Source organism: Desmodus rotundus, chromosome 4 (genome assembly GCF_022682495.2).
Source record: "Desmodus rotundus isolate HL8 chromosome 4, HLdesRot8A.1, whole genome shotgun sequence".
NCBI classification, from domain to species: Eukaryota; Metazoa; Chordata; class Mammalia; order Chiroptera; family Phyllostomidae; genus Desmodus; species Desmodus rotundus.
Genome location: NC_071390.1, coordinates 170,395,470 through 170,423,319, shown reverse-complemented (window position 1 = coordinate 170,423,319; position 27,850 = coordinate 170,395,470). Strand labels below are relative to the sequence as shown.

General features: G+C 40.1%; 2 protein-coding genes across 7 annotated transcripts in view; one reads left to right on the top strand and one right to left on the bottom strand.

The window, feature by feature from the left end:
• Positions 1-1,608: 1,608 nt before the first annotated feature.
• Positions 1,609-16,252, top strand: PACRGL (parkin coregulated like). 3 transcript variants are annotated; one of them, XM_045182593.2, is made up of 9 exons: positions 1,609-1,697; positions 4,841-4,908; positions 5,035-5,189; positions 7,496-7,563; positions 9,166-9,256; positions 10,342-10,476; positions 10,959-11,066; positions 11,819-11,899; positions 15,544-16,252. In XM_045182593.2, coding segments are annotated over exons 1-9 (765 nt in total). In that variant the 5' UTR covers positions 1,609-1,695; the 3' UTR covers positions 15,601-16,252. The 3 variants fall into 3 exon arrangements, with proteins under 3 accessions (XP_045038528.2, XP_024429644.2, XP_045038529.2); XM_024573876.3 differs by lacking the exon at positions 1,609-1,697 and adding an exon at positions 2,611-3,664; XM_045182594.3 differs by lacking the exon at positions 1,609-1,697 and adding an exon at positions 3,671-3,865.
• A 764-nt stretch (positions 16,253-17,016) lies between these two features.
• The window catches only part of KCNIP4 (potassium voltage-gated channel interacting protein 4), a 413,387-nt gene continuing 402,553 nt past the window's right edge, over positions 17,017-27,850 (bottom strand). For all 4 annotated transcript variants that reach the window (XM_053923250.2, XM_024573680.4, XM_024573679.4 and 1 more), the window contains exons 5-8: positions 23,508-23,615; positions 21,507-21,611; positions 20,789-20,851; positions 17,017-18,684 (exon numbers count right to left, since the gene is read on the bottom strand). In XM_053923250.2, coding sequence (XP_053779225.1) covers positions 18,637-18,684; positions 20,789-20,851; positions 21,507-21,611; positions 23,508-23,615 — 324 coding nt within the window. In that variant the 3' untranslated portion in view covers positions 17,017-18,636. The remainder of the gene's footprint in view (positions 18,685-20,788; positions 20,852-21,506; positions 21,612-23,507; positions 23,616-27,850) is intronic.

The window sequence follows — 27,850 nt, the reverse complement described above, 5'->3', positions numbered from 1 at the left end:
ATTTTATGTATCTATTGATACATTAAAAATAGAATAATTTGGCAAGGTTTTAGTTACCAAGGGGCTATTATTAATGTCTAAGGGAACTACAGAGACAGTGCATTAATCAAGAGCTAATACACCTTAGATTCTATACTTTTAGTCCTGAAGTTGGCCATTAAGAAAGGAACTGTGAACTTCATTTAGGTTAGCTTCAGCCGGATGTCTCACAGGCTTCTCAAATTAGTATGTCCAAGAAAGTAACCCCTGCATTACTGCATGATATCCAGACAAAGTTAAAATGGCAATGAACCTGTTTCTTTCTTTCTTTCTTTTTTTAATTAATTTATTTTTATTCAGTTACAATTGTCTGCATTTTCTCCCCATCCCTCCACCCTACCCCAGCTAGTCCCACCTCCCTCCCCCACCTCTACCCTCTGTTTCTTTATTTTTAAAATGAAGATAAGCTAGGTGCTGCTCGGTCTGACATTGACAATGCTAGGAGTGATCAAGAGGTCAAGGAGATATAATGAGTCTTGAAAAAGCTGGAGAAGAGGGTAATAAGGTGAAAGTTGCTAAAAGTAGGATCTTTTTTCTTTTATTTTGCTTTTAAAAAGCATTGTTAAGCATGCATCGTGCTAGATATCGGGGATAGGAAACTGATGGAGACAATTTCAGTTTAGTGGAGAAGATAGGTAAATACACCATAATTAAGATTATATGTTCAGATAGGTATGTCTGCAAGGTTCACGGAACATTAGAGAAATTATAGGATCTGTTCGTTCATTTCATTTATTCAGAGAGCACTCCCTGAGTCCTCACTACAGTTTCTAGAAGCAGCCCAGGGAAGGTGCTTCTGGGGTAGTAAATTCAGGGAGCAAGAATGGAGCTACAAAGACAGGGAGAGGTTACACTGCCTGGGGTGTTCAGACAATGCCAACTGTACAGTTAGCTCTTGTCTAAGCAGACAGTTAAGGTTAGCAACAGAAGAGGACTTTAGAAGGGAACGCAGGAGACAGGTCTGAAAGGGCGTGGGCTTTTTACTATGACATCCCAAATTGCTCTTGGTGGAATCAGAAGGGGACATTTTCCTGCAGCATCTGTTTTATTAAATATCTAGAGTACAAAAAGCACACGCTTTTCATTATTAAAATAGGGATGTACAGTTGATGCAATAGCATATGAATTAGTAAGATATGACAGGAAACCAAATTCTACAGCTGGGCAGAGGGATGACTTTGGCTTTCTCCCCTGAAGACTCCGAGGCTGGAGTGCATGGTCCTCAGCTCCCAGATGGTCTAGGCCAGGGCAAGATACCTGGAGTACACTGAGCATTTTAAGCGTGTCAGAGAACTGTCCGAGGTGAGTACACGGACTGGGGAGAGAGGGCAACGCAGAGAACGAGGAGCGCTCTCCTCTGCTCCCTGGACCTCTCACTCCAAAAACACCCCCCACCAGGTGCCTTTTTGTCACCAGACCCCGCAGCTAGCTCGGGAACTGCCCTTTTCACCTCGGGCGCCTAGTTACCAGGGCAACCCTCATCCGCCCGAGCGTCCGCGGCTTCCCTGCTATTGGCTTAGTGGTCGTAACGTGCGTCTGACGTCATGCAGGGCGCCGCCAGGTACGGGGATCGCGCACAGCCTCCTTTTCCCCAAACTCAGGCGACGGGTCGCGGGAACCGCGGTGTTGGCCCAGCGGGCGCCGGTGAAAAGGCCCATGTAGGGTGGCGGCTAGTGGGCGGGTCGCGGCGGGGGACGTGGTAGGGCGGGTGCCCGAAGCCGTGGGCTGCGGGTGCGGGGTCCCGCGGCGATGCCGGCAATCTGGGCCTGGCCGCTTCCTCTACGGCCTGTCGCTGGGGGGGCTGTCGGACTCCGTTGCTAAGGACCTTCGAGATGCTGTGGGCCGAGAGCTCGCCCTAGCTTTTCCTGGGTCGTACTTTGGCTCAGAGTAGCCTGCGTTTGCCTTAATTCAAACCTGCCGCCCTTAACTCCACCCTCCTTTAAAAAAAAAAAAATCAGTCTTTCTCCATCTTCCCCCTACATGCCTTTTCCAACTTTGAAAACACCCTGGCCCTAAAATGGCCTTAGATGTTAAGAAATACATGGTGTTGGAAGAGTAGAGGCTAGGAAAATGAAAAGCAAATTTTAAGACCCTTGTTACTGGCCCGTTGGATTTACTTTGTGGTAAAAGGGGACCGAGTAGGTGGTTATTGGACTGTCGCTGTGCTTTGGAATTAGAAGGAACTTTAGTGCGGTGCCTATTACTCTTTTGGAACTTTCTAAACACAAGATTAGGGAAGAGGAAATAATGTGGCATCTGTCCTTGAGAATTCAGCAAGCAGTTTCTTGCACTGGTCTCAAAGTAGGGTGCGGGGGGGGGGGGGGGGAAAGTGCATATAGAGAAAGAGAACTTACGAGCTGTTCAAAACAATGAAAGAAAGATATGCGTCCCTAGCTTTGACACAGATGCCCACAGCTAAGGAAACCTGAGGGAAAAGTGAGGGTCCCACACTGGAGCTCTCTGATATTGTGACATAGTTTAGGTGTTTAGGTTAAGTGGATTTGTGGATTCTAGAGTCTTTAGAATCTTCATACTGCTTTGTAAGAGAATGCTGGCCTTAGGATATTTCTAACATGAAGCAATTCTTTATTTTTCACTTCCTTCCAATATTACCCTTTCACACCACCCTCTTCCATGTCATTTAATGAAAATGCCCCCAAAAGGGTAGTTGAGCATAAGATGAATTAAGCATTTTTCCTTTACAAACAACTCATGTTGCAGGTATGTTCACAGTACAAACTAATCTTAAACTGGATCTTCAAATTGATATAATCCAAGCTATTAAACCAGATTTTTCAAAAAGGAGGAAACTAGTCACCTCAACCCCACTATTACTGGTGATACTAAAAACCACTTTGTATCATTATAAAGAAAATGCTAAAACTCAATATAGCCCTTAATTATGTGCCAAGCATATGTGTAAATGTTTGACATATATTAACTTACTAGTCTGCATCAACATTTAGAATAGTTACTGTAGGTACCCCAAGTTACGGAGTTGGAAATGAGGCACATATTTTTTTTAAAATAGAAACTTAGTGTATTGCTCCTCATCAGGAGCTTCTCAAAACAGTCCAGGAATAATCGTAAATACTTGTTAAATAATCACTGAAGTGCTGTATTAGGTCAGTGTGTTTAAAGCTTTCCTTAGCTTGTCTTAGACTATTACCTGATAAAGTCAATGAGATACGAATGACCATGTTTCCAGAAAAGGTCTTGGGAATGAATGTCAAATGTGATACTGGGAAGTAAGTCAGCTGCTGGTCGTAGGATGAGAAAATTAAGTCAGTATATTAAAATAAAAAAATGGAAATTTCTGTGTTCAGAAGCACTCTAACATTTATCTCTGCCGGGCACTCTGGTCACACCATGTTTGGGATGTTATCAGGCTCAGTGTTACTACGTGGAGCTTTGTCGTCCTCCTGAAGGTTTCTAGTCTGTTAAAACAACTCATGTGAGGAATCACTTCAGAAAGTATAAGTGTTTATCCTGAGGAAGAGAAAACTAAACTGAGAGTCATTGTCCTCAAATATTTGAAAACTCTCATTTGGAGGCATAAAGGACTTTACCTGTGTTGCCACACTGAAGATCTCACAGTGCAGTTGCAGTTGTGACTACGTTACAGGTGTGAAGTGGAAAATACTCTAATAAAAGAATGACTGGAGTGTTATGCAAGGGAGAGAGGAAGAAATCAAGTTGAAATACAGAGGAAGCAGTGCAGAAATTAGGGGGCCGTGGAAAAGAACATTTGAGAAACAGAGAAGATGGGAAAGGCTACGGGAACTTAGGATTGGAGCTTGGCCTGGAGATCCCAGCGGGCAGTTGGGTATGTGGGTCTGGGTGTGTGTGGTGTAGGATTCCTTGGTAGAGATAGACGTTAGGAAATCACCGATTAGGCAGGAAATCATGGGTTATGAACTAAACCCCTTTCATTAACAAAAAAGAGGGAAATCAGGAAGAGGGAGAGGTGAACCTCCATTGGCTGGTGAGCAAGTTGATGATGTGACTCAGCCACGGCTTTAATAGGCTTGATTCACCTCTCTTAATAGATCAGGACATCGGAGCTTAGGGAGGTTAAATAATCTGCCTGAATTGGTGAGCCTCATAATTGGCAGAGATGAGATGCAAACCCAGATTTGAGCCCAGAGCTCTTTCTGCCTCGCCAAACCACGTTGGACACTTCCGCAGAGTTGAGTGGAGGAAGCAAAAGAAAAGGAAACAGCTATGGTCTATAAGTTTTTCAGCCTGATGGGCCAGAAAACTGGTGGTTCCTTGAGTTAACAAGGGATATACAACTTCAGTGTGTGTGATAACTTCTGGGTTATGTTCAGTTAATTCAAGGAGCTCATGGACCATTGAGTGGGACAGTCTATTACGTCACTGCAAAAGCAGGACTTGATATGCAGACGATGACATTTGGGACTTTGGAAATATAGAGGCCAGAGAAGGTGGAGACCGTAGGCGACGTGCCAACCAATCCTCAAAAATCTAGTTCATGTTTTCTGCCTGTAACCAGAGGATTGCAACTGAGTGCCTAACAGTATATTTTGATAATTTGAAGGGAAAAAATGTGGTTTTATACATTTCATTTTCTCAGCCAGTTTTAAATTTACTGTTCTTGATCTTACTGGAGATGATATAATTTTATATTTTCTCATTAGTCTTTTCAAGTATTTTTCTCCATATCATACTGTTTTTTTGTGGGTCTTTTACTGTATTTTCTACTCTGTTCTGTTTTGGTCTTTATATTGTTAGTGAATTTCCTCCAAATTTTTTGAAATCAAGTTTCATTTACCTGCAGGAGTAAAGGGGAAGCAATGCAGAAATCAGAGTGCCATGGAGACGTGCGGCTGGGAAGCAGAGTGCCGGGTACGACACTGCTTTTTCGGTGCAGAGGGGAACTTTATTAATGACACATTCTGTCACCCACATGCATGTGGGGTGAGTTTTATTGTTTTCACCTTTTTTGTTGATTTTTCTGGGTTTCTTTTCCAGGTAATTTTAACCAAAGGACATTATCAAGTCCACAAATAAAACATAGGACTGCCGTTCAACGAAGCAAATCCTCGTCGTCAGCCAGTTCACCAGAGTCTGCAAGAAAAGTTCACCCTCGACCAAGTGATAAACTTAACCCTAAAACAATTAACCCGGTAGGTACAAAAGTTTCTGATTCAGTAGATTTAGCTGAGTAACATGCGCTAGCACACCGTTGAACCCTTTGGATCCTGTCTTAAGGCTCTTGTGCTAGTGCTGAGGCAGTGAAGCAGGAAGGGCCTGTGGCAGTGATGACGAAGGGTGGAGAGGGTGTGGAAGTGAGCGCAGGTGAAAGGTGTGGAGTGGATATTAACCAGTTTTGGTATATCCTGTCTCATTCGTGGGTGTGTATTGTAGGATAGAAAACAAATTGCATGTTAGCCTTATTTTTTATTTGCTATGATTATTTGACATTCTGATATCAATGAATAAACTTACATTTAGTTGTCATAGGATGAATTGCATGCCTTGATAGTTGCATAAAGGTCTGTAACCATTTTTCTGTGATCGATAAATTTGCTCCACCAGAAATCCTAACCACAGTGCTAGACTCCTGTTGCCTTTTCCTGGCAATTTAATCAGATTTAACAAACCAGAGATTTAGGCACATAAAAGTACATAATTGTGTGTAGATCAGTGAATTATCCAAAAGTGAACACACCTGAGCAACAATACCAGGTGCATTTGGCCCAGCCTTCCATGGGGTAAGATGATAGTGGTTTCAGCCCTGGAAAGGGGTTATGAGAATAACTGGTTCTCTGATTTTGATGGCCGGTGAAATATGGCAGATACTTAGGCAAGGATACAATGAATGTTCCAAGAAACAGGACATTATCTGACTTAGAAAAGTAAAATGAGCCCTGGCTGGTGTGGCTCAGTGGATTGAGTGCTGGTTTGAGAACCAGAGGGTTGCTGCTTCAATTCCCCAGTCAGGTCTCCAGCTTGGGTTGCAAGCCAGGTCCCCAGTAGGGGTGTTTGAAAGGCAACCATACATTGATGTTTCTCTCCTCTTTCTCCCTCCTTTCCCCTCTAAAAATAAATAAATAAATCTATAAAAAATACCTGTCTTTCAAAGGATGATGTCTCTCTTTAAAAAAAAAAAAAAAGAAAAACAGTTTGAGAATCTATGTTCCTTTGCTTCTTTCTGTAATTTACACAGTGTCAAGAAAATTGAAATCCTGAAGAATACTCTGATACTTTCTTGCTGTTGCTTCCTTTTCTCATAGTTAATTGATTTGTCTTAATTTTTTCCTAATATAAGGGACCCTTTTTCAGTTACTTATCTGATATGATTCTTACTTAGAAACAATTTTTAAAACATATTTTTCTCAGCAGGAATTATAACTCGATGAATAAAATACTACTGTTGCTGTGAATTACTATGCAGAACATGGATTAAGCTCCGCAAATGAATCTTTTATTGTGATATTTTATTTTAATGAAATTTCATATGTATTTTTACTCAAAATGTGTGTTTCCAGAGGGAACAGGGCTAATTCTGAACTTAAACTTTTAAGTATATTTTTTAATTATTGCATGCAATTAAAAATTTTTTAGCTAGTTATGCATAGTAAGTTTCTATTTTATATCTTAAACAACTGTTTCATTTGATTGTATTCAGAGTACTATGTTGTGAAATATTTATTTTTTATATCTTTGGTCTCTGACCAATTATATTGAAACTCTGTATGCTGTGATTTTTTTAACTGCTGTGATTGATCACCTCTTAAATCCCCTTTGAGAGTAGGTCCAGATTTAATCTATTCATAAGATAATAATGGGTAGCAAAACTGAGAGTTGTGAAGTTACATGTCTAGGCAGGCACATGTGGGCATGTGTTTCTGAGGGTCTTGCTCAGGCTCCAGCCCTATTACTCCTGCCCAGTGTGAGCCTTTGATTCTTACGGAAGCAGAAGGCCAGTTTGGGAAATGACAGGTTCTCTGACCATCCAGAGCACCCATACCTAGCTGGAGGACAGGCAGAAAATGTGCTGAAGGCTGAAAACAAGAGTGCTTCCCCTCACGTAACACCTCTGCTCCCTTCAGCTCTCACCTTAAAAGGCCAGTCACAGTGGGGAGAGGATGAGAAGTGTTATCTTATTTATGATACTGTATGCTTATCTGTATTATATTTATCTGTTTATATAAATGGTTTCAGCACCTTCGAGCCTTCTGAAACAAGGTAGGGGTGAAAGGAAACACATGGTGTGTGTCTGTGGTTGTGTATTCACTCAGTCCCGAGAGGACTGATGCCTTTCTCAGTTGCGTTGCTCTCAGCACAGAGATACACTGGGAAGTTGAAAGTGGCCGGAAAGTCAGGGTGTTCTTTTGCCTCTGACCTCAGCAGGATTAAGATTGATTAGATACCAACAAGGTGGAGGTGAGAGTAATATTTATTGTATTTTTGTCATATTTTATTTCAGTTTGGTGAACAATCACGAGCCCCTTCTGCATTTGCAGCTGTTTACTCCAAAGGAGGTATTCCTTGCAGGTAAGATCAATGCAAGTTGTAGCTCACCACGTTATTCAAAATAATTGAGTAAAATCAATGCAATACTCAGTTTGAATGTATTGAAAGTTTTATTTATGAGGGAGGTTGAACTAAAGGTGACTTACACTTTTGGGCTTAGATTGGTATAGATCCTGGGACATTGTTGAAGAAAATAATTTTATTTCCAAAATAGAATTATCAATAGATCTCCAGTAAGCCACCAAATAGTTTAAGAAATTGATCGAACCAGTTTCTGAAACAATATAAGCATTCATTGGCTTGTGCAGGGTACAAAATACATCATCCTATTTTGTTTGTAAACTGAAAGTTGACAATTTAATAAAAGTGTTTTTATTTTTGAAATTATATTTTAAGTATACAAATAAGTATATTTTAAGTTACAAAATTTTAAAAACTTCAAAATTATATTTGTAATAATATTTCTTAATTGGTACGTATGTCTGTTTTTGCTTACTTTTGATTTAATTCTTTCCACCTTTCTAGAGAGAATTCAGGATTATTTTAAAGAAAGCAATATAAGTTACTAATAGAGTGATATTATTGTGAGATTTCACTCTCTACAATCATTTATTTCTTATGAGTATATTCAGTTTTAGCCTGATAGAGTTGATAGAGAATTTTCTTTTCATTGTGGAAAGAATAATCAGAACATCCTTGTCTGTTTTGCTTTGTTTTTCTAATATATAAGCAATGTAATTTTCAATGGTGTTTTCAGATTTGGATGACAATGATATTCTAAATCGAAACCCTGTTAACATTCTTATACTTCCTTACCCACCCAGAGCAATTGATTGTTGCTAAAAATGTAAAACAGTGTCCCTGAGGCCTCTTGCTGTTATGAGCATCACTCAGAGGAAGGAGTCAAGTTGAGAACATTTGAGGGTGGTAAAGAAGTTACCTGTTAATGATGGCGGTGACGGCTCGATGTGTATGTTCACACATCAAAACTCACCACACCGTGCACTTTAAGTAAGTGCAGCTTATTGCATGTGAGTTATGCCTCAGTGCAGGCTGTTTAAAAGAAAGAAGCAGCAGCAGGAACTTTAATCCAAGGGGCTGCCACTTTGTTACCCTGCGTGGGCCGTGTCTCCTTCCTGAAGTCCGTTTTTTCTTTCAGACGGATAACCTCTGGCTAGACTTCAAATCATTTCTGTTAGCGTTCAGTTGTCTGTATGTGAAAAACAATGTTTGTTCTAAAATAATTTTGTTTCTAATTATTACACTTGTATTTTTTATTTTCAGTACATTATTTTGTTATAATGATGACTGAAATGTATCAACTGTAACATTTGCATTGAGACTCACAGATAACAACATGCTTGAGCTCCAAACCTGTAGATTTAGCAAATACGGGATTGTTTAGTTTTGCAACAGTTTTGCTGAAAGGGTAAGGATTTGTAGGATTGTAAGCATTGCTTTATAACCTGTCTTTGTAATATGGTTTGAAGTCATGGTTTTCCTACATGTTACAAAATAATTTTGATGTGGTTATGTTCCAGAAAGAGTATTTTGTGTTAGAGAATCACTGCTTAATATATGATTACATTGTTCGTGTTACATTCACTGGTTTTTATACTGTAGATTGGTCCATGGTTCAGTAAAACACAGATTACAGTGGGAATGTCCTCCTGAAAATCTTCCATTTGATCCTCTTCTCATTACTTTAGCTGAGGTAAATAAATATGCCATCTCTCCTAAGTATTTATGGGAAAAATATCTTTTAAAATTACATTAAATGTTATTTTGTAACTCATCAGTAAATTGAAATCTTTACTTTTGAATCAAGAGCCAAATGATAGGCATTCAAACACTACACTGTCTTAGGAACTACGTATACCGGTAATTGGCATGTGATTATCAGAAGCTAATTAATCAGCTTTATAAGCATGAGGTTAGTCTACACTGGTATTTATAGGTAAATGGTTGAAATGTGCATACTTGAAATATAAAAGCAGTTAGACTCAACGTGGAGGAGCATCTCTGTTGAACGAGTCAAATCAGGAGAGCATCAGCGGTTTCCATTCAAACCAAGTCAGACCGTGGGTGGCTGGTCTGTCCCTGTCCCTGTCCCTAGTCCTGTATGAACAGTGTGTTTCTTGGGTGACTGCTGTTGACGCCCTAATGTTTTTTTGTAGAATTTTCTAAGGTTTTGTTTTCTTGTACATTTTAAGTAGAAAATCATGGAGGTGCTTTTATAGAATTAAAAAAATTGAATAGGTTCTTTTATATTATTTAACATTTGTGTCAGGAAAACAAATTATAAAATCAAGGTAAAGGGTCCAATAATTATGCATTCATAAAATGTTTGTAAACACACATTTCAGACTAATGCATTGTGCTCTCGGGTAGTATTTAGGGATGTATACAAAATGTATTTATTATACTAGTATGTTTTTCTCTTCCTTTTTTTCTATTTACCTTTTCTCTCCTTTCCTCCCTTTCTCTCTTTACCCCCTTCCTTTCTTTCCTTTTTAAAATTCATTTTTTTTGTTTCTCTTTTCTTTTTTTCCTGTTTCTTTTTTCTGTTTCTTTAATTTTTTTCTTATTATTTTCCCTTCCTCCCTCCCTTCCTTCGGATAGAGATCCTTTGTCTCATGTATGTCTCTTATTCTCCAATTTTCCTGTTTATTTAAAACTGTAAGGTTAAAATTATATGTCATGATTAGGAAAACAATAAGACTTGATTCTCACATAAGTTTTTCTTACTAGCATAAGCTAATGTGGATTTTGTTTTGTTTTGTTTTGGGTCTTTGTCAGGGCTTGAGAGAGACTAAACATCCGTACACCTTTGTTTCAAAAGAGGGTTTTCGAGAATTGCTTCTGGTCCAAGACGCTGCTGAAAAAGCCGTGCCTTTGCTTCCCAGACTGATCCCTGTGCTAAAGGCAGCCCTGGTACATTCTTTACTCTTTGAATTTTCTACGGTATATTTGGGATATTTTATGTCTTCCTTTTCTTCCAAATTGTATGAAAATTAGCTTTTTACCTGTTACTGTGATATATATGCAGAATTAAGTCACTCTTATTCAGAGCCAGATAATCATTTACTTGACAACACCTTTAAAGGGTGCACTAAAAGTAAAATGGGACATTTTGAGTAATGAGGGAAAGCAATGAACCTCACAGCAGTATTTCTGCATGCTGCGATGTATCTTAGTTAATGTTGCAGTCTCATTTTTAATAAAATTTGTATGTTGCTTCTACATGTCTTGCATTAAAGGTTATTTTTTAAATTCTGGGTTTGGTTGATCATGTTCTAATTTTGAACATTCAATCTTATTTTTTTTCTCCCGGCTTGTCCTTTCTCATAACACATTTTCTTTTTCTTTTCTTTCCCCTCGTATCTCTACACCCCTGACCGACCAACACTCCACAGGCTCATTCAGAAGATGAAGTCTTTGAAAGAGGATTAAATGCTCTGGTGCAGTTAAGTGTCCTTGTCGGTCCTTCTCTAAATGACCACCTGAAACATCTGCTCACAAGTGTAAGTACTGCAAAGGTCAGCGAGTGGCCGTGACTGTGCATCGTGCCTTCTCTCCCTCTCTTCATGATGTGACGGCTTCAAGTGATTCAGAACCTCAGAAAACAAAGCCCAAAGAATAAACCTCATTATCTTAACCAGAGTCATCCTTATGTTTCACAGAACATTTAACCAATGACAGTTTACTCTTTAGATGTTTTCAGCGGAAAGCTCCTGATGGACAGAACTTAGAGTTGCGATAAGAAGTAAGCGAAGTTGACGCACACAGATTATGAGCAATGTAGTGGCATCATGCCCATGTTGATGAGCTATGAACTATATGCAGAGCTTATCCGCCCTCTTATGTAATTGTATATTACTATCGGAAACACGTGTTTGAGAGGCTTAGCTTTCCATCACAGTTCTCCAAATGCTCTTGCAAATTATAAAATGGAAAAGTATGCAATTTCATAGAACACTTACTCTGGATACCACACTGTGGCAGATTGTGTAGGGTTGGTATTATTTGAAATAATTAAATTAATAGATTTTTATTCCCAAGAAGTAGAGTGGCAGCTATTATATGCACATCTCAGTAAGACACTTCCTAGAAGAAGCCTTGGAGCCTAAAGCAGATGAAGTGGTGCTCATGTACAGGAAAGGTTCAAGGACATTATTTTTGGTTAGCCTGTTTTTTAGTGAAGTTTTACTTATACTTATGGTGAATATTACTGCTTTTCCAAATCATTTTATTTCCCCTAATCTTATTTTTAAAGCTTTCGAAGAGACTAAGAGACAAGAAATTCAAAGAGCCAATCACCAGTGTGTTACAGAAGCTGGAGCAGCATGGTGGAAGTGTAAGTAGTACATTCGTCTTTAAGTCGTAATCACTTTTCTACTTGTAGTCATATCACAGAATTCACTGTATAACATAGATTCTCTCACATCAGCCACAAGTGACCACGAGGAGTCGACGTTACTGTTTCTGTTTTAGAGCTCAGCGTTTGGTCTTGCCGAGGTCACACCGTGTTCACGGGCTCGGATTCTGCCCCAGGTTGAAGGGACTCAGGGCCCGTGCACTTTCACTGTGCTTACTGCGTAGCCCTTTGGGTGGCTTTCCAGGGTTTTTTCCCTTCATTTTGAATTTTTGGATGTTTTGCTTTAACTGTTTAAAAGTTCGAAAAGAGCAGATTAATGTAGAGAGCTCATTGAAAAACAGTATTTTCCTTCCATTTGCCATTTTTTCTAAAAAAGTGTATAATTTTCTCATAATCGCAGATTGAAATGAGGTTTCTTCCCGATGTCTGCAGAAATCTGCCCGGCAGCGTGTGTGCGCTTGAGCTCTGCGTGGGTGCAGGCTCACAGGGGTGGCTACTTTAACCTGCAAGAAGGGGCAAGAATGGAGGGGGTTTCATTATTACTGATATAATGTCAAGTAACGAGGTTGAGTTTTCATCTTTTTTTTTAAGATTTTAGTTTTAGAGAGAGGAGAAGGGAGGGAGAGAGCGGGAGAAACACCAATATGGGCGAGAAACACACTGCTTGCCTGACCAGGAATCGAATTGGTGACCTTTCACTTGCCGGGGGGGCGGGGGGGTTGACACCCCACCCACTGAGCCACATTGGGCAGGGCTGAGTTTTCATCTTTTGAAAGAAGTGTTCAGAGAATACAGTCTCGAAATATTTCCATAAAGCAGTGGTCCCGTCTCGTTTTGGAGCTCATGTTTGATCTTACTAACAGAGTTACGTTGCAGAACTTAGTTTCATTCTAGGTACGTTCTGAAGGAATTAGTTACAGACATTCATATGATTGTATCCAGTTTTAAAATGGCAGATGTTTTAGTTTAAGCTTTGCCTAAATTACCCAATTTGACCAATTTCAGTGACTTTTTAAATTGACGACACTCTTTGCATGATGAATGCCTCGAATGAAGTTCGTGAGGAGGAAGGGATTCCCAAAGCTACTAGATAATGGGTTTCTTTGTTGTGTGGGGGTCCTAGGTGAGGACCAGCCTTCAGACACCTTCTAGTGACATACCAAACTGTGTCCCACCCAGTCCGGTGTCCCTCCTTAGCAGAAAGGGAATTCTTCTTGCTTACAAATGTGCCTGCTGCTCTGAGAATGGATGCAAAATGAATTTGTCCTTTCCTGCCTGTGAAATGCGAGTGACCAGATGCTTGCTGATGGCACAGCTTTTCACTCAGAATCTCTTCCCAGGTGGCTGTCAAACATCCTGTGCACAGGTGTGGGGAATGGGGCAGGTGGAAAGGGCCGGGCCCAGTAAGTTAGGTTGTATGGCTGTGCCTGGGAAGGAGGGGTCGTTTGTGCATGAAGTTTAGAAACTGCGCACTAAGATTTGGAGGGGGAGCTCCCAAGGGTGTGGTCGACTGATCGGGGTACTGGAGATGGTTGCCAAGGGAGCCTCTTCTACTGCTCTCTCTCTCTAGTTCTGAATCAAGCTAGTACAGAATAAAAAAGGACTTTGAAGTCATAATGGATATTAAGTAGTATTTATTCCTTCAGACTTTTTTCTCTACTTGTTCTTTTACATATTTTACGTAATGTCCTTATGTCAGTTGTTATTACATATCATATTACTACATATCAAAGACTTTCCCCTGGCTTAATTATTTTTATGCTTGCTTTGGATACTTGTAATCCTTCATGAAATTAATGAATGTTATTTAATGAATGTTATTCGCTTCTAAAATGTGAACATTTATATTTCTTTCTCTTTCTTTAAATATTTAGAGATGAGTCTTTAAAAAAGAATCTCAGTGGTGAGTGTTGATACAGGGTATAGCCAGGGGGCCCCCAAACAGGGATTTGTAATGGGGTCCAAAACTCAAGGTGTCCAGGAAATATTAAAAAAAAAAAAAATATATATATAGGATGTCCTTATCCCCATAAGTCTGATCTGGGGGATGGGACACTTGGAGCAGGGCCATTGAGAGCTGTTTTGTATAGCAACAGTTTGCAGATAACCTCTGGCATGGTCATTTAACATATCTATAACTTTTAACTGGTTTCATAGATGTGTTACATTTCCGTGGCCCTGCTTTGAGCCGGGGAGATGGGAGTGACTTCAACCCTTGATGTAACTGGGAGGCAACTCCCCCTGGTTACAGGGCCTGCGGGAGAGTTAGAGATGATTGGCTCCATGTCATGGGGCCACGCCTGCCCAGACTTACTATGGCAGCCCAGTAGAACTGGAAAAGTATGGGAATGCTGGCAGGTGTAACTGATTGTGGGAGGAGTCGGAAATGGGGCTGCAGAGGAAGATGGGTGCTGGGATTTAAACCCAGGCCTGGCAGCCATGGAAGGTGGAGACCATGCAGCTTTGGTGACAGGACCATGCGGCTTTGGGGTGCTCCCTTTTGCCACGTGGCTTAGGAAGCAGGAGAGACCTTGCTGGGAAGAAAAGGGGAGAAAGGACTCTTGCTGGTGGGCCATGAGAAGGTGCCACATGATTTGGGTTAACTGGAGATCTTAGTGGAGACACAGCTGATGGTGCTGGGAACTGAGGGGCTGTCTGAGCCACGGACTTCTACTTCTTTTCCTGAGATATGGTACCCTGGACTGGGCAGAGGGAGAAGGGAGGACTGTGTGTGTTTGTGGGTATTCTAAAGGACTTTAATATTTTAATGAAGACATTAAGTCATTACTGTAAGTCTGTATAACTTTTAAATAAATAATTCCTTTCTTTTTCACCAATCTCTGCCATTGAGAGACATCTTTTCCTAGCAGTGGGCATGGCGAACCCGGTAGGGCAGGGGGGGGCCCCTGGAACACAAGGCAGGGGTCCATTCTGTAATAGTACATCGTTCACCACCACCCCCCACCCGGGGTCTGTTCTGTAACAGTGTCTCATTTCTTAGGGCCTGCATGTATCACACCAATGGAAAGACTCAACTTCTGGGAAAACAGAAATATCAGTGACAGTCACAGTGTCATTTTCTTACAACTAAGCAGTTCGTAACCGGCCTTAAATTGAAGTTGGTTCCTTCTGAGCTCGATTGATTTATTTTTCCTAAGTGACGCGCTCAGCTGTGGTAGGTGTGCACTTACCCACAACTTGATCTTTATTGAGCACGTGGGAGCGTGTTGCGTGCCGGCTCCTTCACTGAGTACTCTTTAGATGGTAAACTCATTTAATCTCTACTACACCCCTCAGAGCCGGTTTGGTTGTTATCCCCCTTGAAAACTCTGGAAACAGGCACAGAGACCTAATTACTTCCAGGTTTGACAGGGAAGTGGCTGGCAGAGGCTGGATTCAAATACTGGTATTCTGGTTCCTAACTACTTCTCTAGTTGTTAAGTTTTTTTAAGTAAGAGATCACCTATGTTTAACTTGAAAAAGTTTCACTTCTCATTTCATTGTTCTGCTGTTACCTCGTTTTGTTTGTTTTGACCTGTTGAACATGCTTTTGCAAATGTAATCCCTGTTAGAGGAACCCTCCATGGTAGTAACAAGACTAATTTCTTTTCTTTTGTTAACAGGAAAGCCTCATGGTCATCAAAGCTAAAATCCCCACATACTGCTCCATACGTTGTTGAGGAAGAGCCGACGAGAATGTCCTACTGCCGGGTGACGGGTGTTAAACACGCAGCCCGCCGACACCTGTGGAGTCTCTTCAGCTTCCCCTCAGTCTGTTCTTTTGTAAATCACAGCCACCATCCATATTTACTAGTTTGAGATGAATGTAGTCAATTCCACTGAATCATAGGAAGTTTATTCAACAACAAAGAAACGTTGTTAATAAAGGAAAGGTATTTTAAAAAGTTCTGTAATAGAACAGTTTTGTGAGGTTTATTTTTCTATTTCTATGGTTTGTGTGAACAACTATTATTGATTTACAGTAGATGTGTTTGTATTTATTTTCTAATGACTTTTATTTACAACATTCCCTTTGTAATCAGTCTGTAGCTATTCACCTATTTCTAGACATTTCGCCATATCTGGATTTTATATTTATCAATGGTATAGAAATTTAAAATAGTGGACATTTGTGAATTCACTGTTTATTGTTTGTAAATATGTATTTTATAATGTAGAATGCTTGGGAATATTTTTTTCCAGAGTATTCTAGTTAAAATTTTTTTTAATGTGTAAATTCTCTCATAAGTATGTTGTTTATTACAACTCATTAAAACTACCTAAACTTTAGGTGTTAATTGTATTTAAGTAAATGTTATTTTTATATTTCATAGCCTGAATTCAGTACATGAAGAGATTCTGAAATTAAAATGTTAAAACTCTTATATGTGTTCATTGATTTTGTTAGGCTTGCTTGTGTTGAACAATTAAATTTTAAAAGGTTTTGAAATTTACAGGCATCATTCTGAGTGTTAATGTTATAGAAGCTGACTCTGGATCATTCTACAAGAGCAAGGAGTAGAAGAGAAATAAAAAACAAGAATAAGACCTTCCATCTTAAGGGCAAGAACGGAGCCCACGGAAGCTCGAGTAGTCACAGCAAATCCATGCCAAATGCGCGCCCTCTGATGCTGCCCGAGGGATGGATGGCAGGGGTCAGGCTCGCATAAGGGCAGCCGTGCCGTGTTCCCTAAGTGCCCGAGAAAACACTCTCTTTGCTCCTTCCTTGCAGGTCGAGCTTGCTCTTTGCAGGCTCACTTTAGATAGTCTCACAACTGAAAGTTAAAAGAATAAAAGTAATTTCTGAAGCATCGTGGTTGCTGAAATGCTCATCCTCCTTCAGATCTTCTGTGCTTCCTGGTTCCCCATCTGGTAAACACTCTCTTCAGGTGGCACTTGCCACATCCTCGGGTCACATTACCTAGAACACCTGCCCGCCCCCAGCCTTGCTTTTACTCTTCCTCGTTGCCCTCAGCACCACCCAAGGGAAAGACATCTACAACCCAGAAAAAGCCACAAGCAAAACCACTTCTAATCTAGTAGTGATAAAATGGGTTAGAATAAAAACCTGTAAGATACAGTAGAGTTATAAACATTTTATTTGCTTTTATTTTTTCTTCTTGAAATACAAAAGGTGCACGTCGAGTTTACACGAACACGCGATGGCGGATTTCAGTGTACATGTATTGTACTACTTAGAATTTCTACACTGGTGGTAGCAGGGCAGCTTTCCACATCCTATCTCTACACCAGAATAGATACCTGATTTGTCGTCGCCAAGACAGTGGCAAGTTTCCTCCTCCTGTAGCCTCTTGGTCTCTGTGATGTTTCTGCAAAACCGAAGGTGTGTGTATCTTTACTAATGTGGCAACTGGACAGTTTTGGCTTAAGTGTGTTGAAAAGAATCAGCATTATTGGAGTTTTATGATAAGCTAAATCATAACACAGTCCAGATAAGTTGCTTAGCACTTGTATTCATTTTCAACTACATTTTGGTGTTGGAGTTCTCACTATGATGGAATCACTGGAGTTCTCAAAGTGATTTTTGCTTGTTTCTTTCTAGCACACATTGGGGAGATGAAGGTTTCTTTATCCCTGATGGCATGTAACTTATAAAGGTGCCACGAGGAAGTCAGGGAAGGGGATGCAATAGGCTTTCGATGCTGTTAAAATTTACTTCTTTTTAAAAGACTTAATTTTCAGACAGAGGGGAAGGGAGGGAGAAAGGGAGAGAAATATCAATGTGTGGTTGCCTCTCGCACACCCCGTTACAAGGGACCTGGCCCACAACCCAGGCATGTGCTCTGCCTGGCAATCGAACCGGCAACCCTTTGGTTCACAGGCTGGTGCTCAATCCACTGAGCCACAGTGGCCAGGGCTAAAATTTGCTTCTTATTAAGCATTCCCGGGCACTGAAGGGCAGAGGTCCTGACCCTTTGCATGAGCCTATAAACATCCTCGCTTCGTTTCACACCTTGGACTTCCACTAATGACAGTAGAAAACAGTCAACCTGGAAGATTGAACAAATCCAAAATTATATACATGGTCTAGACCTTAGCTGTATATGTATTTATGAAAAATTAAGAAATGCTTATTAAATAAGCTATCAGGCATATGCTGACATTTGGTGATAAACTAATTTGTTTTACATTTGAAAAATGCCAGATAAATGGATGTTTTGAACAGAAGGTGGCAAATCCATTGAAACTGGGACTATGTGTTTGCTTTCTTCAATTGTGGTAATCCTGTTTACTTAAAGTACATGAATAGAATCACAGCATACAAGCATGAAAATTAATTTCTGGAAATTAAATGCACAGGCCAATATTTTAGAAAACCACTTAAAATCCTGGGGTTGAATACATACAAATGAGTAGCAAGAAAATAAAATAAATTTAAAGTCACCGATAATGTGAAAGTCTTAATAATCCCATGGCTAAAGTACCAATAAAACTATATGCCGGATTCTATTACTTTTGAATATTCACAGGGTGTGAAATGACTGAAGCCATCCCATGAACTCAGTGGCATTATGAAAAGGATGCAAATTTAAAAGTGGAAAACTCAAATCTTTTGGGAATTGCTTCATAATAAAGCTGGTTTGCATAATATGCCTCAGTGTAAAGCTGAGCAATCTATGCTAAAAGTGGTAGCTCCAACTTTGAAGTGTGGTAGAACAGTTCACATTTGTCTGATTGAGGATGTATTTGACAAGTTAAATCACATTTTCAAAGAGCTGCATGGAGCGCATTATGTTTTCATCCTGTAAGGGAAAAACAGCGGGATTAAATTCAGCATATTTGCAAGGGACAGTACAGTAAACCCTCACTAACGTCACTGATAGGTTTTGTGACTAAGCGAAAGGATGTACAGATATAAACAAGGGTTAAGTTCCTATGGCATCTCAACATTACAGCGAAACAATGTTGAATGAACGGCATTGAATGAGATGCCTCTGAATGAACGACCCTGAAGGAAATGATGTAATTTGAGGACCTGCTACACATTGTTTTCTTCTAAATACTGCCTGTCTCCAACGACCCCCCGTACCCCGAACTCAAATACCCTTTGTACGTGTAAACGGCATTCCGTCCGTGCTCCACAGAGACAGCTGGAGAGCCCATTTTACGCTTTGTTGAGTCTACCAGGCTTTAAATATTTCACTGAACTCTTTAATAGAGGATGTTTCTTAAGCCAGAATGCCAGAACGGAAACTAGAGAGTCAAAGAGGGTAAGACAAAGTGAGCAAATAAACAAATTTTGGCACTCCAGGTGGTTTGCAGACTTGGACATGTAGAAGGAAACAGGTGTGTGTGTGAGTTAGAGACAAGTTCGTGAGGAATGGAGGTTGGGGCTTTGGGACATGTTTGCACTAATTGCACCTTTCCCTGGTTATGTCAGGGCTAAATCTGTGTGGCCTTTAGGAGCCTTTAAAAGTGAATGGTCTCTCAGTGCCAGAGAAAGAATTGTTTGGGGAAAACCATTGCCCGGTGGCTGCATTTGGTGTAGCAAATTCCTTAGAAACATAAGGGACAGACTGTGGGCATTATGGGGGCAGTGGAGGCTGTACGTGAATGGCATTCGGTGAGCTTTCTGTCGTAGTGGTTAACGATGGCTGAACTAATGATGACTTCCACTCCTAGGAGCCAAGTCACAGCAACAGCACCCAGCAAGTTGGCGCCATCAAGTTAAAGCTCTCCAAGACCACCGGCTTGAAATACGAGTACGGAAACAAGCAGGCACCAGGAAAGGGAAAGTGTATCAATTTATAAGTGGAAAAGCTAAAGCACCAACAAACTTCATCCATGTTTTCAAAATTGTTAATTGTGGTTGTAGCCACACATGAAGTCAAATAACCCTAAGTAAGCTAAACCTGGCCTCCCACCAGTCAGATTTCTCCTCCGAGAGAATTTCCTGCCCTTTGTTTTATGTGCCTGAGGACTATTACTGCTTCAGCCATTTCTCATCCACATGCATTAAAGCAAAGATGTTTCTCTCAGAAATGGGCCCTAAGCTTGGGCTGTGATGAATACTTAGCTGTACCGGAATTGCAACACTATGGAGATATAATAGACAACATATACATTGTAGGCTAAGTCCAGGCAAAGAGCAATTTAAATCTCACATTTTTTTTTTTTTTTGGTAAACATTTTATTTATTTTATTTTTAGACTGGGGAAGGGAGGGAGAAAAAGAGGAAGAGAAACATCACTGTGTGCTTTCCTCTCACGCGCCCCCTACTGGGGACCTGGCCCACAACCCAGGCATGTGCCTTGATTGGGAATCAAACCAGAGACCCTTTGGTTCACAGGCCAGCACTCAATCCACTGAGCTACGCCAGCCAGGGCTAAATCACACACGTTTTATTCTCAATGATGAATACTCTTTGAAACAGGGGTGTCAAACTCATTTTCACCGAGGGCCACATCATCCTCGTGGTTGCCTTTAAAGGGCTGAATGGTATTTTAGGACCAAATAAATGTAACTGTTCCTTAACAGTTAAGCAAGAATTCGGTGCTGCCGCCGGGTAGAAACAAGGTGCCAGGCTGAATAAAACAAGGTGGAGGGCTGGATTCAGCCCACAGGCCTTGTACTTGCCACCTGTGCTCTAAAAGGTTTAAGGAACAAAAACTGAAGTCTCTGGGCACTGTTTGCATCTGCAGGGCTTACCTCTGTAGCTGCAGGCGCTCTCCTGGGGCTGATTAGTTAACGTAGAAATTGGTGACTGTTTCAGAGCAGTGGACTTGTTACAGAGCAGAGCAGCTGTTACCTCGGCTGTGTAACAGTGGCAAAGTGGCGGCTGGCTGGCGATACTCAGCCTAGCTGTTATGAAAGCAAAAGGAAAGTTCCTTTCCTACCATTACTTACTTTTTGGCAACTTTCGATGAACTCGTCTATAGTAACAACTCCATCTTTATTTTTGTCCATTTTCTGTTCAGAAAGAAAAGAACGAAATTGTTCATTACCCTGCGATATCCTCACACCTGATCCAAATGAGCTGCTGCTGATGTGGGGGGCAGGGGAGAAAAAGCCCACTGCTTGTTTAATGGGAGAAACTGCTTCAGAACATGAACTAATAATTTCTTAGTGATAGGAATCATCTGGCTGACCCCTTTTAGGCTCTTCCCTTGTCACCAGCACGTGGTGTAGGTCTGGAGTCATTGACTTGGATAAAATCCTGCCCTTTAGCTATGCCAGAGCTCAGGTAATGTGCCGAAACTTTCAGAACCTTGGTCTTCTCACCTGTTCAATGGGGCGAATGAGGATTTATAACCTCATAGGGTTCTTGTGAGAACTGAATGCAAAAAAAGCCCCTCCAAAAAACAAAACAAAAAATATGAATCACGGCAGTTGCTTAGTGTTCTATCTAGAGACACCACGAATGTTCAGTAAGTGAAGTTATCACTATTATAATAAATTCAAAACCAGAATTATTAAAGTGGCAGGGTGGTGTATATTCTGTTGTTTTGTCCCTTTCAGGAAAGTCTTTCTATATTTTTTTGAATCATCATGACACTTTGAAAACAAACAAATTTCCTCTCAGTTTCTCTCCCTGTTTCTCTCTGACTTCTTTTTGCAATCCTACCTGGAAGAACGTCTCCACGTGTTGCCTGGGGGCATCTTCCTTGAGGACAGGGTATGTGCATTTCCCCATCATGTCGTATATTGCCTTCATGATATCAAGCATTTCCTGGAAAGCCAAAGGCACACCCGTGAGGCTGCACGTAATGCGCAAGGACGCCACCCTGAGAAGGTTTCACAGATTCCTTCTACTCGATTTCAGATTTTTCACTTTTCTTTGGTTCTTCATTAAATGCCTTTTGGTTGTGAGGAAAAGCCAACAGCTTTGTGCATTAAAAGCAGCAGAATCAGAATGTAAGAAATATTTCTGATCTTGGTTTAAAAGTGAAGTAAATTCCCACATATCAAACTTGATCAGAAATATTCTGATTTAATGTTTGGGTTTCTATAGATTTCACGCAGACTATCTTTGTTTTATTGAATTCCTTTAGATCTTACATGGTTATTATCAATTTGTTTATTGAGAATAAAATATAACTCCCCATCATGAGAATTATACTAAAACTAAGTCTCAAAGCTCACTAAGATTTTCATTTTTTTGTTCCCTGTGGCTTTAACTGAAAAAATCACACAGGTAGACCAGTCAAATGACTCTGGAATACACCTTAAAATTTCATTATTATTTTATTAAAACAAAATCTAGTATTTGACTTACTTGCAATCTCATTGACAATGATATCTAATTATTTAGACATTCAGATTTATTGGTACATATTTGTTTCCTTCTTATTGAGTTCCCACATAAAAGAATCTGAATTGAGTTGATAATAGAGGTGTAATATACATTTATTTTTCAGAGTATTTAGTTCTACTATAAATAATAAACTACTCTGTAGTTTATGAACCATAGGTGAAAGTCTTAAGGATGTTTTGAGTTTAGATAAGTAGTAAGAAGTTTGCTTGCCGTAGGCAGAAACAGGAGATGTATTAGGTGTGGGTGGTAAGAACGGCATGTTCGTACTAGACAGAGGAAGAGCTGGAAAAGGGTTGAGGGACAAAGAGATACCTAGTATTCCCGAGACACCCGAGGACTAAATGCTTATCTTACTGTATACCGAATATACAGGAGGCACTAACTATTCAGGATATGCTCAGTATACACAAACATTCATAATCATGAGGTGTTAATTCAGCCGTCCATTGGTGAGGAACACTCTGGACTCCATGTGTCCTCTGCTCAAGAAACACAAGTAAAACCCACGGCTATGGAGCAGGCGAATTGTGTCACTACAGCTGTGGTCAGGTGCACCCCTCCCTTTGTCTCCAGCAGAGCAAGTTCATGTCATTGGCCCAGGATATCTTTTCTTCGAGGGGCAGAGAGACAGGACAGAAGAACTCTGAGCCCTCCCAGGAGTCCGGTAATGCAGGGGATTCTCCCCAGGGGAATCCAGGGGATTCTTCAACCCCACTTGCACCTTAGCCTAAATTTGTTACCTTACCCCGTCTCTTTTTTACCACTTCTCATCATGTTGCACATTAGTTTAATGAAGCATTTGATATGAATACCCTATTTGGTCTGTGGGTCTTCTTCCTTGCATGGCCTGCCTAGAAGCGTTTGGGGGGGGGGGGGTCCCACCATTCTATCAGGTCATTTTCTACACAATACAAGTCATCACACAATCTATATGGCTTCACAATGGCACATTTCCGTCCAGATCATGTTATATGGGGACGGGGAAGGGCAGAGACCAAATCTTCTAAAACGATTTGGATACATTTTCTTCCTGTCTAATTCCAACCACAGTCTATATTTTACTCACTGTGTTTATTAAAATGCCATTAGGAACCAGGGTATAATTCTTACATGTTTTATATCCACTGTGCAGATTTATCATAAACTATTCCTATCCATTCCACATTTTTTATCAGAATATTTCTCTACCACTACATACAATATTTTAGATTTCCTGAAAAAGTAATTTCCAAATTAATAATTGCAAATAACTTTCTGAAGTCAAAAAATGAAAATGTCCCAAAGGATAGCTGTTGGAGAAGTATTTCTTACTTCTTTAGTGATGTAGCCATCTTTATTTATGTCATATAAGTTAAATGCCCAGTTGAGTTTTTCTTGTACTGTCCCCCGGAGCAAAATAGAAAGACCCTTGATGAAATCCTAAAAAGAAATAAAAAATACAAATTGATATGACATTTCTAAAAAAGTAAAATACAAACTCAGGTAAAATCCTCCCTTCAATGATGGCAGCGATGACTACAGCCCTCTGGATTTTGACCCATTTATTTAGCAAATTATCCATGTATTTTCGGTGATTTGTTTCTCAGTATCCTTTGTGAGCATCCACCGCACCTTAGAGGAAACAATCTCATCTTCTCGTCGGGAACTGTGACTTAAGTCAGTTTTGGAATTGGAAATTGTATCAGAACAGACACCGCAAATAGCAAGATGTGGGCTGTAAGCGGCATCGGCTTTCCGGTACAAGGGCGTGCAATTCTTCCAGAAAAGAACCTAATACAACGGTATCTTTCAAAATACAAACACAAGCATGCCACCCTTCCCATGAAAAACACCCGTTAGAAGACATGAGGACTGCCCTTAACCTAACTTAGAAATCACGTTCTAGCGGGCACGCGGGCATCTGTGAAGAGCGCGAAGCTGGAGGCCAGACTCCCTGAGTTCAAGTTCCAGCTGTGTCACTCGAGAGCTTTGTGCTCTCAGACAACACCCTTTGGTCTCAATTTTCCTGTCTGGAGAATGGAGATGATAGCATTTGCTTCTTAAAGTCAGGGGTGTACATAGGGTTTGAGGTAAGTTTTCGATCAACTCCTGCAGATTTGACAAGTGCTTGGGATGAGTCTTCCTACTCAAGACTGTAGAACACACTTCCCTTGTTCAGATCACATTTGTCACTGAGTATCGGTCTCCTATTGCTGCTGCGGCCAATCACGACAGACTTAGTGGTATGAAATGATGCACATTCATTATCTTACAGTTCTGGGGCTCAGAAATCTAAAGTGGTTTCACTGGGCTGGCATGCAGGCAGAAGCAGAACTACCTGCCTCCAGGGCATCTGAAGAGAGAGTATGCTCCCGCACTGTCCCCAGCTTCTAGAGGCCACCTCCATTGCTCAGCTTGTGAATGCTTCCTTCATCTTTAAAGCTCATACTCCGACCTCTGTCCATTGTCATAGCTTACTCCGATCTCTCTGCCTCCCTCTTATGAGGACCCTTGCAATTACATCGGGCCCATCCCGATAATCCAGGATGAACTCCCCACTTCAAGAACCTTAGTCACATCCGCAAGCCTTCTTTCTCCTTGTAAGGTAACAGAGCCACAAGTTCCCGGAAGTAGGATGTGGACTCTGGTGGGCCGTTATTCAGCGTAACAAACTCTGGCATGTTCTAGATCTTCCTGTTTTTTTCCAAAGTGTGTGTTCCTATTTCTTAAGCATATTTATTTCTAGTGTTTTAGTCTTTCTGTGGCTGTTCTAAATGAGGTATTTTCCTCTATTATATGTTGTAATTTTTATTTGTATAGAATATATGAAAGCTATTGACTTCTGTATAATGATTTTGTACGCTGTCCACTAAGAGAGTGTTCCTATTGTATATGATTGTTTTTCAATTGATTCTCCTGGGTGTTTCATCTTATGATTGTTTTAGCTTCAAATGGAGTTAATTTTACTTCTGTTATCTATTTTTATATTTTTAATAATTTCTAATTTATTGGATAATATGTACAATAATAGTAGACTGCCTTATTTTGTTACTGAATTTAATGAGACTATTTAGAGTGTTTTTATATTCAGCATGATACTGACTTTTATTATGTTAAGGAAGTATTCAATTCCCACTTTATTAAACAAATTTATCAAGAATGACCATTGACTTCTTTTGCAAAAATGGAAAAACGGATCTTCAAATTCATATGGGATGGCAAGGGGCCCCAAATAGCCAAAACAATATTGAAAAAGAAAAACAAAGTTGGAGAACTCCAACTTTCCAATTTCAAAACCCACTACAGAGCAGTACAGCATGGCACTGGCATTGGACACATACATAAACCACTGCAGTGCGCTTGAAAATCCAGGGATAAACTCACACACCAGGGCCATTGATTTCCAGCAAGGGTGCCAGGGGCGGCAATGGGGAAGGATTGTTTTTTCAACGCCTGGGGCTTCCCTGATGGTTAAAAATGATAAGGGGGGTAGATACTGAATTCTAGCATCCATTTTCTTATGACAAAACAAAAGAAGGCAAAGGCTGTAGAGACGTGCTTTACAGGAACCAGTCTTGATAGTACCAGCTTTATTGATCTACCAACATTTACGGAGAGCTGGTTACCGCACCAGGAAGCATAGTCCTCTTGCCTCCCACCTGCCCAAGAGCACTATGGCTTAGAATCATGCATTCGGGGCATTTGCAACATTCAGTCTCATTTCCAGGTGAGAAAATATTAAGTGACCTGCCAAGGGTTCAAGTGGTTAACTTAGCTAGGCCGTGGCAGATCCAGTAGGGGAATTGATACACATGTTTCATATATTTCTTATTATGTGCTTGTTTACATAGTTTCATAAACTTTTTAAAGGTTATTAATTTTCTGTGGCATGACCTCCCATCCACAGTGATTGAGCTATTATTAAATATTTGAAAGATACAATTTGGGCACTTCTAGAAGTTGCATTTGTTTGGATCTAATAAAAGGTATCAACATGTCTAAAACATAGTAAGAACTATATTTTCCAAGACCTGTAGCTAGATTTTATCATGTAGAAGACATAATGTACTTACCTTGACTGATATACAATACTGTCTATTTAGGTAATTTAGTATCTTGATAAGTGATTACAGTCATATTAAACAAAATTAGGAGAGAGTTATTTGTTTTGATTTCACTGGAGGCCATTAACATTAATGAGTTTTTAAACAACATCATAAATACAAATTATAATAAATATATACATAGAAAGCTTGATTTATATAAAAACTATAGAAAACTGTACTAAGGAAAATTGCAATAACAAATAATCCTATCGCCTATTCACACTAACCATTTCCATTTTGTATGCATAGCTTAGCACATCTTTATAGCAACGGTCATATGGTATACATATAATTCTGTATGTTTCACTTAGAATTGTAAGCATTTCCCCACATCGCTGAAAATTTATTGTGATATCATTCAATAACCACATATTAGATCGAACCATATGAAATTGCTAATTTTTTTTTACCATATTTGTTAAGAATAGTAATTTCATATGGTTTAATCTAATAAAATACTCTCACAATAGCTTCTGAACATTTAACATTTTAGACCCAAAACCACACTAAGAATTACATTTTAAATAATAGCCTATATGTACATACACACACATAAAATTATGCACCAGGAACTAAAGTTATGACTCTATTTCCATTTCTCTTCCATTAATTTTTTTTTAGAATCCTTGTCTAAATTAATCTCTAAATTTATTTTGCCACCTGTGAACGGTTGCAATCTGGAGTTTGAAACTCTGCTGTGTCATACAAATATATTAGAATTTATTTAGCCATACTTTCTACTGCTGGGTATGTTAATGAGTTTACATTTTTCTTCATTATAAATGATGTTGTGGTAAACATTTTTCTCTATTTCTCATTATTTTGACTTTTTTCCTTAGGAAAGACATGGAGGTCTTGGGTTAAAGAGCCCTGGGACCCTGCAATTTAACTGTAACCGTGACTATGGCTTATTGATGCGTGGGGGGCCCTGTGTCGGGCAATCTCTGTGGGATATTTTGTGCCAGCCCCAGGCACCCGTCGGGAGCAGGCACTGTTGTCCCTGTGTCGGAGATGGAGGCTCAGAGGAAATATGCAACTGAGCCTGGGGTATGATATGCAGTGAGCAGCAGAACCGGAGACAGACCCCAGGCTTCTGACTCAAAGCCTATGCTGATTTCTGTAGATGGGATGGATTCCTGAATGGTAATTGTAAAAGCTGGACAGTAATTAAACTATGGAAGTTCATCTCGGACATCATCTAACAAACATTTCGGCTCGGACTCCCCCTTGTTAGCAGGCAGTCTACTATGATGGTTGAGAATGGGGGCCGTGCATGGCCAAGGGCTCAAATCTGGCCTGCCACTTTAAGAAATAGAATTTTGTTGGGACAAAGCTATGCCCATTTATTTAGAAATTGTCTGTTGTTGCTTTTGTGCTACAACAGCAAAACTGAGTAGAGACAGTAGAGACTGTATCTTGCAAAGTTAAAAATGTTTACTATTTGGCCCCTTACAAAAAAGTTTGCTATGCCTTGGTTAAAACTATAGGTTTTAGAGTCCTAGGAAGAGCTAAGGTTCAATCCTGGTTCTGCCATTTATGAACTGAATGACTTTGGACAAGTCGCTCTGT